Source organism: Oncorhynchus mykiss, chromosome 26 (genome assembly GCF_057628025.1).
Source record: "Oncorhynchus mykiss isolate SJ-2025 chromosome 26, ASM5762802v1, whole genome shotgun sequence".
In the NCBI taxonomy this organism is placed as follows: Eukaryota; Metazoa; Chordata; class Actinopteri; order Salmoniformes; family Salmonidae; genus Oncorhynchus; species Oncorhynchus mykiss.
Window position 1 is genome coordinate 9473310 of NC_143047.1, and position 15037 is coordinate 9488346.

The 15037-nt window shown below is 42.0% G+C and overlaps 1 protein-coding gene across 2 annotated transcripts in view; it reads right to left on the reverse strand.

The window, feature by feature from the left end:
• LOC110506088 (protein BEAN1) overlaps nucleotides 1-7835 on the reverse strand; it is a 55877-nt gene extending 48042 nt beyond the window's left edge. Inside the window, exons 1-3 of one of the 2 annotated variants that reach the window (XM_036963787.2) lie at nucleotides 7286-7835; nucleotides 5880-5954; nucleotides 4610-4738 (exon numbers count right to left, since the gene is read on the reverse strand). In XM_036963787.2, coding sequence (XP_036819682.2) covers nucleotides 4610-4738; nucleotides 5880-5954; nucleotides 7286-7313 — 232 coding nt within the window. In that variant the 5' untranslated portion in view covers nucleotides 7314-7835. The remainder of the gene's footprint in view (nucleotides 1-4609; nucleotides 4739-5879; nucleotides 5955-7285) is intronic. The other variant, XM_036963788.2, reaches the window with a different exon arrangement.
• Nucleotides 7836-15037: the final 7202 nt, after the last annotated feature.

Sequence of the window (15037 nt, forward strand, 5' to 3'; positions counted from 1 at the left end):
GCTTCGACCGAAACGTCTTACATATTGGATTGGAGTTGTAAAGCTAAGTTAATGGATCCATTTGCTGTAAATGGCGAACAGAGGGATCAATAGACTAAGGCATAGACAAAGTGATAGACTAAAGGAATATGTCTAAAGCAATTCATGTGAATGGAGGCACTCGCGAAGGACCAATTGTCTCCATCCTCCTCTTGTCTCACTCACTCCACCCCGTAGCAGTTTGCCATTGCAATTATTAGACGCTATTAAGAAAGCTTGGCCGCTAATTGCAAAGCTTTCCTTCCAAAAGGCACAGGGAGAATTCACCTGACATCTGCCACCACTATCTGGCCACCTGCAACGCTTTTAATAATATTTTTTTTTCTACTGTGACAAGGGAACTGAAGCGGAACCATCTTGGCATTTTATCCCCAGCCTCCATATTCTAAAATCTCACATATCCTAATATGCATTTAGATGGTCATACTTGGACCAAGTGAAAATGCAACAAAAATGTGCAAATGCGCCAATTTCTGATGGATAAGCAAAGGATCATGGGCACCATTGTACTCGTAGATCATGTGCGCTGAACTGGAACAGACCGTTTACATTCCGGTCCCATTTTTTACTGACAGGTGCTTTTTTCTGATGACATGATTTGCTGGGAGTAAACAATCATACTCATTAAGATGCAAACGTGTGCAATAGGATTGGCTCATTGATGAAAAGACAAAAAGGAAATACACTGAGTATACCAAATATTAGGAACCCCTCATTCTTGATACACATGTGAAACTGTTGAGCATGAAAAACCCAGCAGCATTGCAGTTCTTGACACAAACCGGTGCACCTGGCTCCTACTACCATAACCCGTTCAAGGTCACTTTCATTTTTTTGTTTTTTCAATTCACCCTCTGAATGGCACACCACAATCCATGTCTCAACTGTGTTAATACTTAAAAATCCTTCTTTAACCCGTCTCCTCCCCTTCATCTACACTGATTGAAGTGGATTTAACAAGTGACATCAATAAGGGATCATAGCTTCCACTTGGATTCACCTGGTCAGTCTATGTCATGGAAAGAACAGGTGTTCTTAATATTTTGTATACTCAGAGTACTGTACATCATTGAATACATTCTGACGTTCAGATGTTTAAGTGATTAAGGAGAGAACAACTGAAGTGGCCATAGATCTCCCTATAAAATATTAAGTCACAGAAATAGGTTTTGGAAAGACGACATGCCTCAACTTTTGTCTGTGAAAAGGCTTCATAATAGGTGTTGCTAAAATTTATATTTACACAGCGTTACATACTGTGGGCAAACCCATTGTAATTACAGTGTAGGGATGATATGATTGGTGTGATTGCACATTGACGTTTGGGTGTTGTACGTTGACATTTACGTGCATTGAATTTCCAAACAAACTCAAACTGATTGTGTTAAAACCTTCCCTCGCCCGTAGAATCATCATCCCAGTTCGCACATCTCCAAAATTGTACAAGTTGCAAACAGGTATTCACACACAAACAAATGACAGCACACACAGACCGGATAACACAGATGACAAGATCTGGTGTTTTCCTGGTGTAGAGGAGCGCCGGTTGTTGTGGATGTTGAGGAACGGTACATTACACAGTGGTGATGGATGTGGTCTGGGGAGTGCATCCTGTCTAGGGAGTACAGCCTGTCTGTTCCTGTATGCCCCTACTCTGACAGACAGCCAACAGGGCGTAAGTAGGGCCACAGCAGGACCACTCCAGGGGATCCAGAGCCACCGTCACAGTCCCTAGGTCTGCGTTGGCAGCGGTGAGGAGAAGGTCAAATCAGGAGAGGGGCATGATGACAAAGTGGCAGCATTAGTCAGCCACTTGTTGCTCTTTACATTATTTATTTACCCACTCAGCAGATGCCCTGATCCACCGGGAGGTGGATAGATTTACATATCATCCACGTCTACAGCTGGATATTTAGACAAACAATTTGGGCTAAGTGTCCTTCTCAAGGATAGAGCCCCGATGTCCCATCTGTAGCCTTTATCCTTCAGCAAGCTGTCCTTCACTGAAGCCCCTTTTCTCAATCAGAACGATGAAACCAAACACCAACGTAATACAGTGTCGCTGCCACACTAGTATGGGGTGACGATATTTCTTGGAAGTGAATTACTATGACAAAGAATAAACAAGACCAAAGTGAAGAGGATAGTGCTGCATCCATGAAAACCACTCTACTATTTGATTTGACATGGGAGCACAGAGCCAGTGCCTCCATTTGAGAGCTGAAGCAAATATCTGCACTGTGACTAATGGAAGGTTAACAGGAGATTCAGAACGCTGGCGGTTATCTATTCACTGCAAACAGTGCAAATAGTACACTTGGGCATACAGTATGAAGCAGGTAATATCTGAACGAATACATTATTACATTAATGCACATATATTTTATCAAGATGAGAGGATTCATCCATTGAATGTATTTAGATGTAAAAGTATATCAAATTGTAATATTAACATCTGTATTATATTACAGGTCCTCAAAAGGAAAGGCATTAAGAGATAAAGATCGCTTAGATAATATCTGCTATCATGGCATTCGGATTACAAAGACATTTTTAACATGGCAAATTCATTTCTCCAAGACATTCTCAGTGATCTGTTTGTGGAAAGTGAGGTTCTACGCCTAACACTGAGGTACTGAAATAGTAGCAACACACTTGGCCAGCCACATGTTGAGGGGTGATCCCCCCCCCTCCAACAAAACATAAAAGAAAGTCTTCAGCTACAGTGTCAACATAAAGGACTGTGCTGGGCATAGTGGCATGTCCATAGAGGCACCTAAAAAGATCCTACCTTTCCATTCTCTTGATCTATTTGTTTGACTCTTATTCATTTTTTTTTTACAGCTTGGCCGAGAGCGGGGAGTCCATCCACCGAAAGTCATTCCACAGCCTAGGGGGCTGGTGACATTTCAGGTGAGAGAGGGATGAGCTGCGAATTATAGATTAGAGGGAGAGCTGGTATTGGTGAGTTTTACTTTGAGAGGAGGTATGATTGGCAGATCAGCCAGCAAGAGTATATAGGTTTAGCCACCCTTCATCACTGGGAAAACTCCCATTACAGCTCAGTTTATTGATACCAACACAACAGTCTGTGTGCGGTCTAAACATGCTAAATACTTTGAAAAGAGTTTAAACATTTCCTCTCATCTTGACATTACTTTATTCAGATTTCAATGGTTATGTATGTAGAATACGGATGCCATAAAATCCCACAAGAGCCAGCTTTAACGGGTACAAATGTCCTCCCTGATCCCAGCCCTCCCCAACAGTCAGTCAGGAGATAGATATTGTGGCTGGTAGAGGAGCCCTCTGTGGCTCGTTACGAGCTCTTCTAAAGAGTGCCAGGGACCACATGACGAAACCGAGGTTCCACTGACTGACTGCAGACGTTTGTGGGCACAATTTTCTCTCTCTGCAAACAGTTTAGTGAAAGGTCAGGCTGCATTAGTGGCCGAGGGGACAAGCTGTTCACTGGAAAGGTATTTATAAAGGACCGAGGCTACCTAGCAGCCAATAGATCATATATCAGAGATGGAGGTGTTATATAAAAGGCAAAATGGCACAGTCTTTCCCCGAGGCACATTTTTAACACAATAAGGCAACACGTGGTCACTACTGACGTACAAACCATGTTTGTGTCAATGAAGAAAAAAAGACCCTGATTAAAAATCAACCAGGCAGGGAGGTAACTGTTTTTTTTCCACCGACAGTTTGTGCCTCCAAGCCATGTATTTGGACTGGAACATCACATTTTGAGGATGGATGACAACCCGCGTTTGCAATATCAATTTATTTACCCGTTTATTTTTAAGCAGGAGCATTTTTTTGGTGTCATTTTGACAGCCTGGCATGTCTATTCCCATAACGCTGTACGTACAGTGATATAATGAAGTTATGTCAATCAACACTACTAGCACTAACGGCTACCACTTTAGAAAGTCACCATAGATTTAAGACACCTTAGGTCGTTATTTAAGTGGTTCAGTTCTCTGCGGATTGGCTCTGGGGTCTGCATTCCTGTCAGGTAAATTGATGATCTGAAGAGTGCCAGAGGAAGCTTACAACTACACTATTTAATCAACTAAAGACAGAAAGAGATGTTCTCAATCACATCCCAGACATATGTTTCCATGGTTATTATTGTTTCTCTAAAAAGAAAGGTTACATGTTCTTAGTCATTATACATATATTACAAACTGGGTGGTTCGAGCCCTGAATGCTGATTGGCTGAAAGCTGTGGTATACCAGACTGTATACCACAGGTACGACAAAACATTTATTTTTACTGTTCTAATTATGTTGGTAACCAGTTTATAATAGCAATAAGGCGCCTCAGGGGTTTGTGGTACATGGCCAATATACAACGGCTAGGGCTGTTCAACAGGCATGACGCGATGCGGAGTGCCTGGATCCAGCCCTTAGCCGTGGTATACTGGCCATATACCACACCCCCTCAGGCCGTATTGCTTAAATATTGTGTGGATAATCAGTCTAGTATACACCATGACAAGAACAATTAAGACAATTCACATAAAAATGTGCAGTAAACATGCAAGGATGTGTCCCTTACCTGAGCAGATTAATTTCATCAACATGTACTCCCTTCCACAGTCCTTCTTATAGTAACATTTCAGCCGGTTAATGAGGCAGGTGCCGAACTTGAGCTTCTCTCTTCTGCACAGAAGGGCGATGTCCTCATCTGCAAGGGCAGGCAAAAGGGAGGGAGATTGAGAGGGGGGAGAAGGAGACAGAGAGAGAGAGAGAGAGAGAGAGAGAGAGAGAGAGAGAGAGAGAGAGGGAGGAGAGTGATGTGAGTGACAGGCTCCCTGTTGTTTATAAAGCCTGAGGCACATGCATGTGTGTACTTGTGAAGATTTGTGTGTGGTGTGCAGCCAAGGGGCCACCCACGCTGCCCTGTGTTCATTAGTCTTTCCGGTACATGACCACAGGGTCTGAGTGTTCCGATCAATCCCAGGACCCCTCTACATACAATATTAAAGGGATACTTTGGGATTTTGGTAATGAATCTATCTACTTCCCCAGAGTCAGATGAACTCGTGGATACAATTTCTATTGCTCTGCGTGCAGTTAGCGCAATTGCTAACCAGAATTAGTGCAATGACTGGAGGTCTATGGGCATCTAGCAGATACCCATAGACTTCCAGTCATTGCGCTAATGCCAGTTAGCACAGCCTTACGAAACAACCTCTAACCTTCTTCATTCATGAGACAGAGGCATAATAAATGGTCTCCACAAGTTAATCTGACTCTGGGGAAGTAGATAAATTGCCTCATTGCCAAAATCCCGAAGTATCCCGTTGAGGCGTCCGGAGACTGGATTTGTAACTAGGTGGAAATGATTTCATTTTCTAGTTTCGGAAAAAAATCCATATGTAAATGAATCGAGCAGTGTATTATACGCGTGTCACTACTTTGTGCGCTGTGTGCACGTGTGTTTTCATATTCAAATGAGGTGAGTCACATACGAAGACGTTTACTCGGTGCACACGGCATGAGGGATGACTGCACTGCCTGCCATCACAAAGCCCCTGTCATTGTGAATTAGGTTTCAAGTCCTGTTTTAAAGCAGAGTATCTAATGTCATGCTAACCAAAGGTGCATAGTGCTCTTACATAACGTTGCGTCTTCCAGGCAGCTGCTAAAATCTCTTAGGTTCGAGTTCACGGACCACGAGTCCTGTATTATACATTAGACACACCATACATTCATATACCCACATCCATGTATGATATAACCCGTGCATTCCCTTGTATAAGAAGCCAGGGTTAAGTACAGTACTGAGCATTGGAACATCGTGTAAAAACACAGAGAAAACTCACAGGCTTTGGAGTAGTTCCTGGCAACTTCAATTGCGTTTGAGGTGCCACAGACAAGGGGAACGTGCAGTGCTAGAGCTGAGGGCAGGAGTGAAACAGAGAGAGAGAGAGAGAGAGTCGTGTCGTGTCAACTTTGTTTTACGGTGACTGAGGTGTTATTCTCTCTTGGCTGACTCTGACATCACATCATGCCTCTTTGGCATTTCTGCCCAGGCCCAACGAGGCTAATGCAGAGATTGGACCTGGCCCGGCTTGGTATTTCAGGTCCAAGGCAGACTGTGGGACTGAGCCAGACAGTAATAACATCTGCATATTGGCTTTGGTCAACAGGCTGCCATGACCATTACCGTCTGAGGCAAAACTACAGCAGAGCTGACTACAGATCAGATATTCAGACAGTCACGCCAGTTGTCTCACAACATCAAAGCACAAGTTGCATGGTGATGTGACCGTATTATTGACAAGCTAAAATGTGAAGATCAAGATAAGACTTTATACCCCCCCCCCCCCCCCCCCCCCCCCACCCCCCCCCCCGCAGAAAAATCGCTAGTTCTTAATTCATTCATTTTGCTCTGTGAGCTCCGTCTTTTTTTTTTATTTATCAAAAGGCAGAAATTGAGTTGATTAGTTGGTGTTACCAACCCGGGATCGGACAGTTTCTGGATACCCAGATCAATATGTAGAAAAAGAGCCCAAACAGGAGGATGGGAATGAGGACAATCAATGAAATTGTAATAACTTATCATGAACATTATGTAACATAGTCAGTGGGTTGGCATCATCCTCTACAGCTACTAATAGAGCACTAGGATAGATACTTGGATTTTATATGAAACCAGATGGGCCTCTAAACTGGCTGTCTTGCTGTACAGTAACATGGACATTTCAAATGCATCTAGTCCCTTTAAATGGGACAAGTATAGTTCCACACAGAGCTCTGTCTCTATGTACTATGCCATTTAGATTCTGGGGATGTTTGGAAGATAAATGCAATGCTTTCTAGCTACATTCTACATACTCCTCAGGGGTAGGTGCATAGCACTAGGTGCCTGTATACACTATACTCATCAATCTTGGGCTAGCCCTATGTGACAGCCCAATTTGGCCTATTTTGGGTCAGTCATCAATTCATGGCCTTCCTTGGACAAAAACTAAACTCATAACGTAATAATGAGAAAATATTAATGACTTAAATTATTTTTTGGGAAACATTCTATGAAAGCCCAAGCATGGTGCATGGATGCCATGATCTCAATGGTGAACACATCTTTAAAGGTGTACCCACAACACAACATAACTAAAAAAAAAAGCTAGACTGCTCAACCTGGAATAGTCTACGCAGATCACAGGTCTATAACCCAAAATTCAACAGTTTATCGGACAAGAGGAAAGAGTGATACAGTACGTACCCACCAACCGGTATAAAAATATCCCCATGTGATGCAGGTGTTTTCTTGTCCTTCGATTTCGGATAGCCTACCTACCCAATGCCAGCAGAAATATTACTCGTTTAATTCGAAGAAAACATCGTGGTTAAAAGGGGTTACGATATGCCACGTTGCCACGTTATATCTAGTGCGAAAACCACCAGAACACCTTCCCTGGTCCAAATTCCAACTCAAACACGCGCGCTGTCGACCCGAGACATGGACCACCTGGCCAAAATAGCAAGTATATCACTCATTAAACTTCCGTTAGCACTAGTAGATACTAGATAATACTAGAGTTTTTCTAATATCCCTGGTGTAACCATCGAGCATGTAAACCAAACGCCTTCAAAAGCCGTCAAAATCAAACACTGCAGCAAGAAGCATCTTCTATGTCCCACCATGGCTGCGAACGTGGTAGGTCGTTTGCAACGCTCAGTTATCCAACACACAGTATTATAATGCCATATTTAATTTAGATGACAAGCGGCCAGCGGCAGTCATGTGCCAACACTGTAGTTTGTTTACAAATGACATAAGGGCAGATGGATGGTTACCATATCGCAGACAAACGGGGAAATACAATATGAACGTCCCAGGATGTAAGAGCACCAAAATGGTCTGTTTTAATGTTAAGTTTACAGTATTTGTAAAAAATTAAATAAAATCTACCCGTTTTCGCAAGCAGACGAAGGCTATTATGAGGTAAACTGTCTTCTGACATCCACACATTTCGACTGTTATCCACTTTATTCACTGTTTATTCATCTATTACTACATAGGAGGATACTGAATAAGAGGAGATTGGAGTCAAACACCATTTCAGTTTAATCAAATTGGGAAATTCCAATTCAAGATTTTTAATTGACTATAATGGACATTTTTCATTTTTTACGTTAAGTAATAACTTGCAAAAAGACACTAGGCATACACTGAGTATACAAAACATCAAGAGCACCTGCTCTTTCCATGACATAGACTGACAAAGTGAATCCAAGTGAATGCTATGATCCCTTATTGATGTCACTTATTAAATCCACTTCAATCAGTGTAGATGAAAGGGAGGAGACAGATTAAAGAAGGATTTTTGAGACAACTGACAAAAGACAAAAGACAAAGACAAAAAAATATTAGGAATGTGTTCCATTTTTTGAATGAATTACAATTCATAAAGTTGATGTGGGGTATTACAAATATTCCATGCTAAGTGTGTTGGCCACCCCTACTGGTGATATAATGCATTGCCCAAAAGGCTTGCTGGTGGCGTATATGATGATACATTCTTCCCATTATGTCTGTTTGCTGAAGGAAATTGTAATTCTGTGTACATCATAAGGACAATGTATCCATAACCATAAACTTGATAGCATTTGGATTTGTAAACGAATGTACTGTAAATCCAAAGGCATTTTTAACCAAATATTTATGGTAAGCAGAACTCGGTCAATGAAAATGTGGTATTGACTCAAAAGTAAATGAGAAGTGACTTGTATAAATATATATATTTTAGATATGATAACAAATTATGTTTTTTTCCCCAGCATGCTCTACTGCAGGTAGATTCTTTAGAATTGTTTTGAATATCTGTTTTGAATATCTGTGTACATTGATTAATCCAATCATTTAATTACATTTTTTTTGCAAACGTTACTGAAATGGTTTTTCCAGATTAAATGGCTTTGGTAGTCTCCGCACAATGTTTCTGATCCTGGTAGTCATTATGAATGCAGGTTGCGGGTGAATACAAATGTCAACTGTTGAATATACAGTAGCTTGCGAAAGTATTCACCCCCCGTGGCATTTTTCCTATTTTGTTGCCTTACAACCTGGAATTAAAATAGATTTTTTTGGGGGGGGGGGGTTGTATCATTTGATTTACATAACATGCCTACCACTTTGAAGATGCAAAATATTTTTTTTTGTGAAATAAACAAGAAGACAAAAAAAATGGAAAACTTGAGCGTGTATAACTATTCACCCCCCCCAAAGTCAATACTTTGTAGAGCCACCTTTTGCAGCAATTACAGCTGCAAGTCTCTTAGAGTATGTCTCTATAAGTTTGGCACATCTAGCCATGGGAATTTCTGCCCATTCTTCAAGGCAAAACTACTGTAGCTCCTTCAAGTTGAATAGGTTTTGCTGGTGTACAGCATTCTTTAAGTCATACCACAGATTTTCAATTGGTTTGAGGTCTGGGCTTTGACTAGGCCATTCCAAGACATTTAAATCTTTCCCCTTAAACCACTCTTGTGTTTGGGGAGTCTCCCACATGCCTGTTGGTGAACACCAAACGTGTTTACTTATTTTTTTCTTTAAGCAATGGCTTTTTTTCTGGCCACTCTTCCATAAAGCCCAGCTCTGTGGAGTGTATGGCTTAAAGTGGTGCTACGGACAGATACTCCAATCTCCGCTGTGGAGCTTTGCAGCTCATTCAGGGTTGTCTTTGGTGTCTTTGTTGCCTCTCTGATTAATGCCCTCCTTGCCTGGTCTGTGAGTTTTGGTGGGCGGCCCTCTCTTGGCAGGTTTGTTGTGGTGCCATATTCTTAAAACATTTTGATAATGGTGCTATGTGGGATGTTCAAAGTTTCTGATATTTTTTTATTATCCAACCCTGATCTGTACTTCTCCGCAACTTTGTCCCTGACCCTGTTTGGGAGAGCTCCTTGGTCTTCATGGTGCCACTTGCTTGGTGGTGCCCCTTGCTTACTGGTGTTGCAGACTTTGGGGCCTTTCAGGTGTATATATACTGAGATAATGTGACAGATCATGTGATACTTAGATTGCACACAGGTGGACTTTATTTAACGAATTATGTGACTTCTGAAGGTAATTGGTTGCACCAGATCTTATTTAGGGGCTTCATAGCAAAGGGGGTGAATACATATGCACGCACCACTTTTCAGTTTTCTGTATTTTTCTGTATTTTTTGAAGCAAGTAATTTTTTTCATTTCACTTTACCAATTTGGACTATTTTGTGTATGTCCGTTACATGACATCCAAATAAAAATCTACTTGAGTAATACTCAAGTATTACAATTGGGTACTTTTCCCACCACTGGACAGAGTTAGTCTGATAGAGGAGAACATATCCGTTGTGTTACCATATTACTGGATCTGCCAGTCCAGTTAGGAGGGTTCGAGAACACAGGGAAGCCAGAGAACACAAATATGGTGCAAATACAGGCGGTTTCATTTAGAGTGCAGCCCGGTGATGATAGGCCTAGTGCAAAAAGGGATTGTCCAAAATGTTCAATGATATTTACAAGAGGCTAAATACAATACATACCAATCAACTGAACACAAAAAGGCAATGAGTATAACACCTGAGCAATGAGTATAACAAGCGCTATAGTAGTTAAGAGTGTTGGACCAGTAACCAAAAGGTCGCTGGTTCGAATCCCCAAGCCAACTAGGGTGAACAATCTGTTGATGTGCCCTTAAGCAAGGCACTTAACCCTGTTTGCTCCTTTAAGTCACTCTGGATAAGAGCGTCTGCTAAATGACTAACATGTAAATAATGACGAGAGGATGGTATATAGCCTGAACAGACATTCCCAACACGGGCTGAACAGTAAACACAGAAACAGTTAGGTTTTTCAAAGACTGGTCAAAATGGGCACAATAAAGAAGCTTAAATAAACCATGCTTCCATCCAACTTTTTTATGCAAGTAAAGTACATGCCAAATGAAAAATGTCATGACAGGATGGTAAACTTTCCAAATGTCGACAAAACAAAATATATTTTTGTGTCTGTAAAATTAATTATGCGAGAAATGATGGTGGATACGTCTTTATCCGCAAATATTGATATAATAACTATATCAAAGTAAACTTGGAGTTGTGTGGTCCTTCCACTATGACTCAGGAAAGCATACAGTTTATCAGAGATGGGTGCAACTGCAGCCCGTTCCCGTTCCTGCGTGTGGGCATTCCTGCATCTGCAGGAACCCTCTTTATACTTTTTTTTTTTGGTGCATTTTGAAGCTATGACCCTGGTACATAGGCTGGGGGCAGGGGGCGCTTCAGTACAGTAGATGGTGGCAATGGACCATAACGTTGGATGCCAACCGCCGAAAAACCCCACAGAAGAAGAGGCGAGGCGAAAAACGGTGGCTAGCTATAGCTAGTACACACATACAGATTTGAGATATTTGCATGCAAATCTGTCACCAATTGGATAGAAACCTAGCTACTGACAAACAAGCTTTTACAAATCAGACATGAATAATCATTGCTGCAGTCACCGACTTATGCAGAAAGGAATTCATTGCAATGGAAGAACATTTAACCATAATGGAATAATTACCGCCATCACTGACGTGATAGCCGATAGGCCTAATGATGAAGTAGTAAGTAATGATGCGCACACCCCCTAAAAAACGTGCCAATACAGGAGATGGCAAACATCAAACACAGGTTGGCAATGAAATGTAACTTTTATATTATACAATAAATGGTTTCAATCTTTCAGTAAGTTGTTTTTTTGTGTAGATGTTGTGATGTCACTAGTAGCATAAACAATAATATGCGTGCACTCTGTGAGCTTTACAAATTTGTTGAGGAGTGTCATGTTCGGGTGGTGGAGTCTAGGACTAGGCCAGTGGCTCCAAACTTTTTTTTGGTTACTGTCGCCTACCACCAACTGAATTTTGCTCTACCCAGAGTGTTCCTGAAGTACCCCCTCATGTACATTTTACTTGTAGGCCTAAGCCTATGGTATCATGAGTCTCCTCAAGTAACCCCTGTGGAGAGGCCAAGTACCCCCAGGGGCCCTAGTACCCCAGGTTGGGAATCACTGGTCAATTCTAGGACTTCGACGTGGCAATAGGCTACTACAGCGGAACATTGTCAAGCATCGCCGTTTTAGGAACATATAATATTGTTTCTACTGCTGATTGCCACCTTAAAGGAAAATTCCACCCATAACATCATGTGATGCAAAATGTATTTCTGTATTTTGAAAGTTATATATCTTGAAAACCTGATTGCTGACATGCAAAATATTTTAGGACTACATCAACAATGGATGAATGAAACAAATACGAAAATATAGTTTTTGGGTGGAGTTTTCCTTTAAAGCGATAGATATCCTATGCCTCTTTCCATCTCCTCCTGAGATGTGTTCAGCAGTGGAGGCTGGTGGGGGGAGGACAGCGCATAGTAATGTCTGGAACAGAGTTAATGGAATGGCATCAAACAAATAGAAACCATGTGTTTAATGTATTTGATACCATTCCACTGATTCCGGTCCAGCCATTGCCACGAGCCTGTCCTCCCCAATTCAGGTGCCACCAACCTCCTGTGGTGTTCAGGTAACGGTCCGGCGTCTTTGTGTTGGATGTCACAGTTGTCACAGCCTGCACTAGCTTTAATTAACGCTGACACATTCTGAGCAGGGAGATAGGATCAATGGCGGAGGTCAAGGTAATGATCTGGCATTTAGCTGGGGACTACTGTCACCTTGTTCAATGTTTTGGCTGCGCCAGACAGGCACTAGCCTAAACAGCGGGCTGTGATAAGGGAATTGTAAGGTGGTGACTGGGGGCTTGATGGCCATGCCAGTCAGTCATTGCCAGTCCTTTTTCATCTGCACTGCAGCATCAGCAAGCAGACACAGCTATAAATATTTCAGCCTGTAAAACTACTGCTGGCGGTCGGCAAAGTCTCCCTACTTAGCACTGAAAGGATACTTTCACCAAAGCATGCCATTGTAAAGGCAAAAAAGGTGCTCTATGTGCACTTGGCATTGAAAATGTCATCATAGATTTGAAAAGTAAGGAGAACGGATGTTTACTGAAGTGGAAGGAGTGAGGGTACTTTAAGAAAGGAATGGGAACTATTATATTGACATAGAAATGTGCTACTGTGTAGTTAGTTGTTGATGTCAACTGGTCATAGTCAGTTATGAACCCGTCTGTGTTTTTAAAGTATATTTGCTGCCCTTTGTTCTTTGTCAGCAGGAAAAGATGAGTGTATGAATCTTTGCTTCACGTCAACAATGAACGCTCACACCGATGAGGATATAGAACAAAACAGATACCCAGATGGGGTGTTGCTGTACACTGCAGATGTATGCAGGCAGACTTTATTCACTGAAGTGTCAAGCAGGGATTTATACGTAAACAAAAGCTATTGCTTTAACAAGAATTCACCAGGTCCCTTTAAATCAGACAACGTGGAGGATTAGTCAGATTTCAGCGCAATAAACTCAGATGCCTGTGCACTGACAGAGTCATATCAGGACATTGTTATTCCCTAAACCAGGACAACGGAATAACCTGTAGCATACAGTCTTCATATTTATTAATCCCACTATGAAGGCTATGTTCTGCAGGGGTCCGTACCATGGGACCTTTCCACAACTACAGTTGACATAAAACAGAAAGATTAGGATTTAGCTTTTGGACTCAGACACACTCTCTCTTTCCTCCCCAGAGACTCAGAGCTGAGGCCATATATTTGGAGGAGTACGGCCAGCGTTGCCCTGCCCTCCCTGGAGCTGGACTGCTGCTGCTGCTGTGGACAGATGCTTTGTGGAGTGACACGTGAGAGAGACAGGTAGGTCACAGACCGCTCAGGGCACACACAGGCCATCTGATCTGTAATCTCTGTTCAGTCACAACATCACATTGTTGACTTTGTATGGATTAAGTATGTTTGGAAAATGATACAAAGTACAGGAGGGATTTTACTGTGTGTGAGAGAGAGAAAAAAATATGTTTTTTGAGGCAAAGGATTTATTTCTTAGTAGTAATATAGGAGATTTGGTACATTTGGATGAGTTAGTGACTGAGTGTGTGTGTCTTAGCACTGTACGTGTACACTATATGAGAGTCTGGGTGAGTAAGGAGGAGGTGAAAGACTAGAAAACAGGATCTGATTGCACTCTGGGAAGGCATTGAGGTGGAAGACACATTCCGGTTGGCGAGAGGGGGAAAAGTTTACGTTTACAGTCCTTCCCATGTAGGACTGCCATCCACTATGGAAAAGCTCTATCATCATTTGAAAGATGAATAGCATCTTCTAAGTAATATTGTTGTGTTGTAGATGAAAGGTGAGCATGTGTCAGCGATTGGGTGCAGAGATGTAGCGGAGTCAGGCGCAGGACACAGGTATTGAGCAACACAACGGAGTTTACTCAAAAAGTCAAGCAAAAATTCCAAATAGGAATATACATATACACTAGCACATACTACAACCACTTAAGACACCAACAATCACAGACAGAACAGAAATGTATGCCAGAGGGTTAAATAAGGAACATGATATGGGAATTGAAACCAGGTGTGTGTGTAATACAGACAAAACAAAACGAAACTGAAACATGGATCGGTGGTGACTAGAAAGCCGGTGACGTCGACCGCCGAACACCACCCGAACAAGGAGAAGGGCCCACTTCGGCGGAAGTCGTGACAGCATGTCATGTTTCGGGTGAGAGGATGTGCGATAAGGAGGGAGATGTACTGAGGAGATCAAATCTGAAACAAAGAGAGGATGTAACAGGGGAACAAAATTCCTTGGCTTGCATGACCTTCACTTTTCGTTTTGCTTCAGTCCACCTCCTCCTCCTTGGAGAGATGAAATCAAATCAATTCTCATCAGGAGCCATTTGCAAGCATGTCATATTCTGTAAGGAAGCGCTAGCCCTTAAATAAATCGAGACAGATGACACATGCATGGGATGGCTTCAGCATGTAGAGTGCATTCGGAAAGTATTCAGACGCCTTGATTT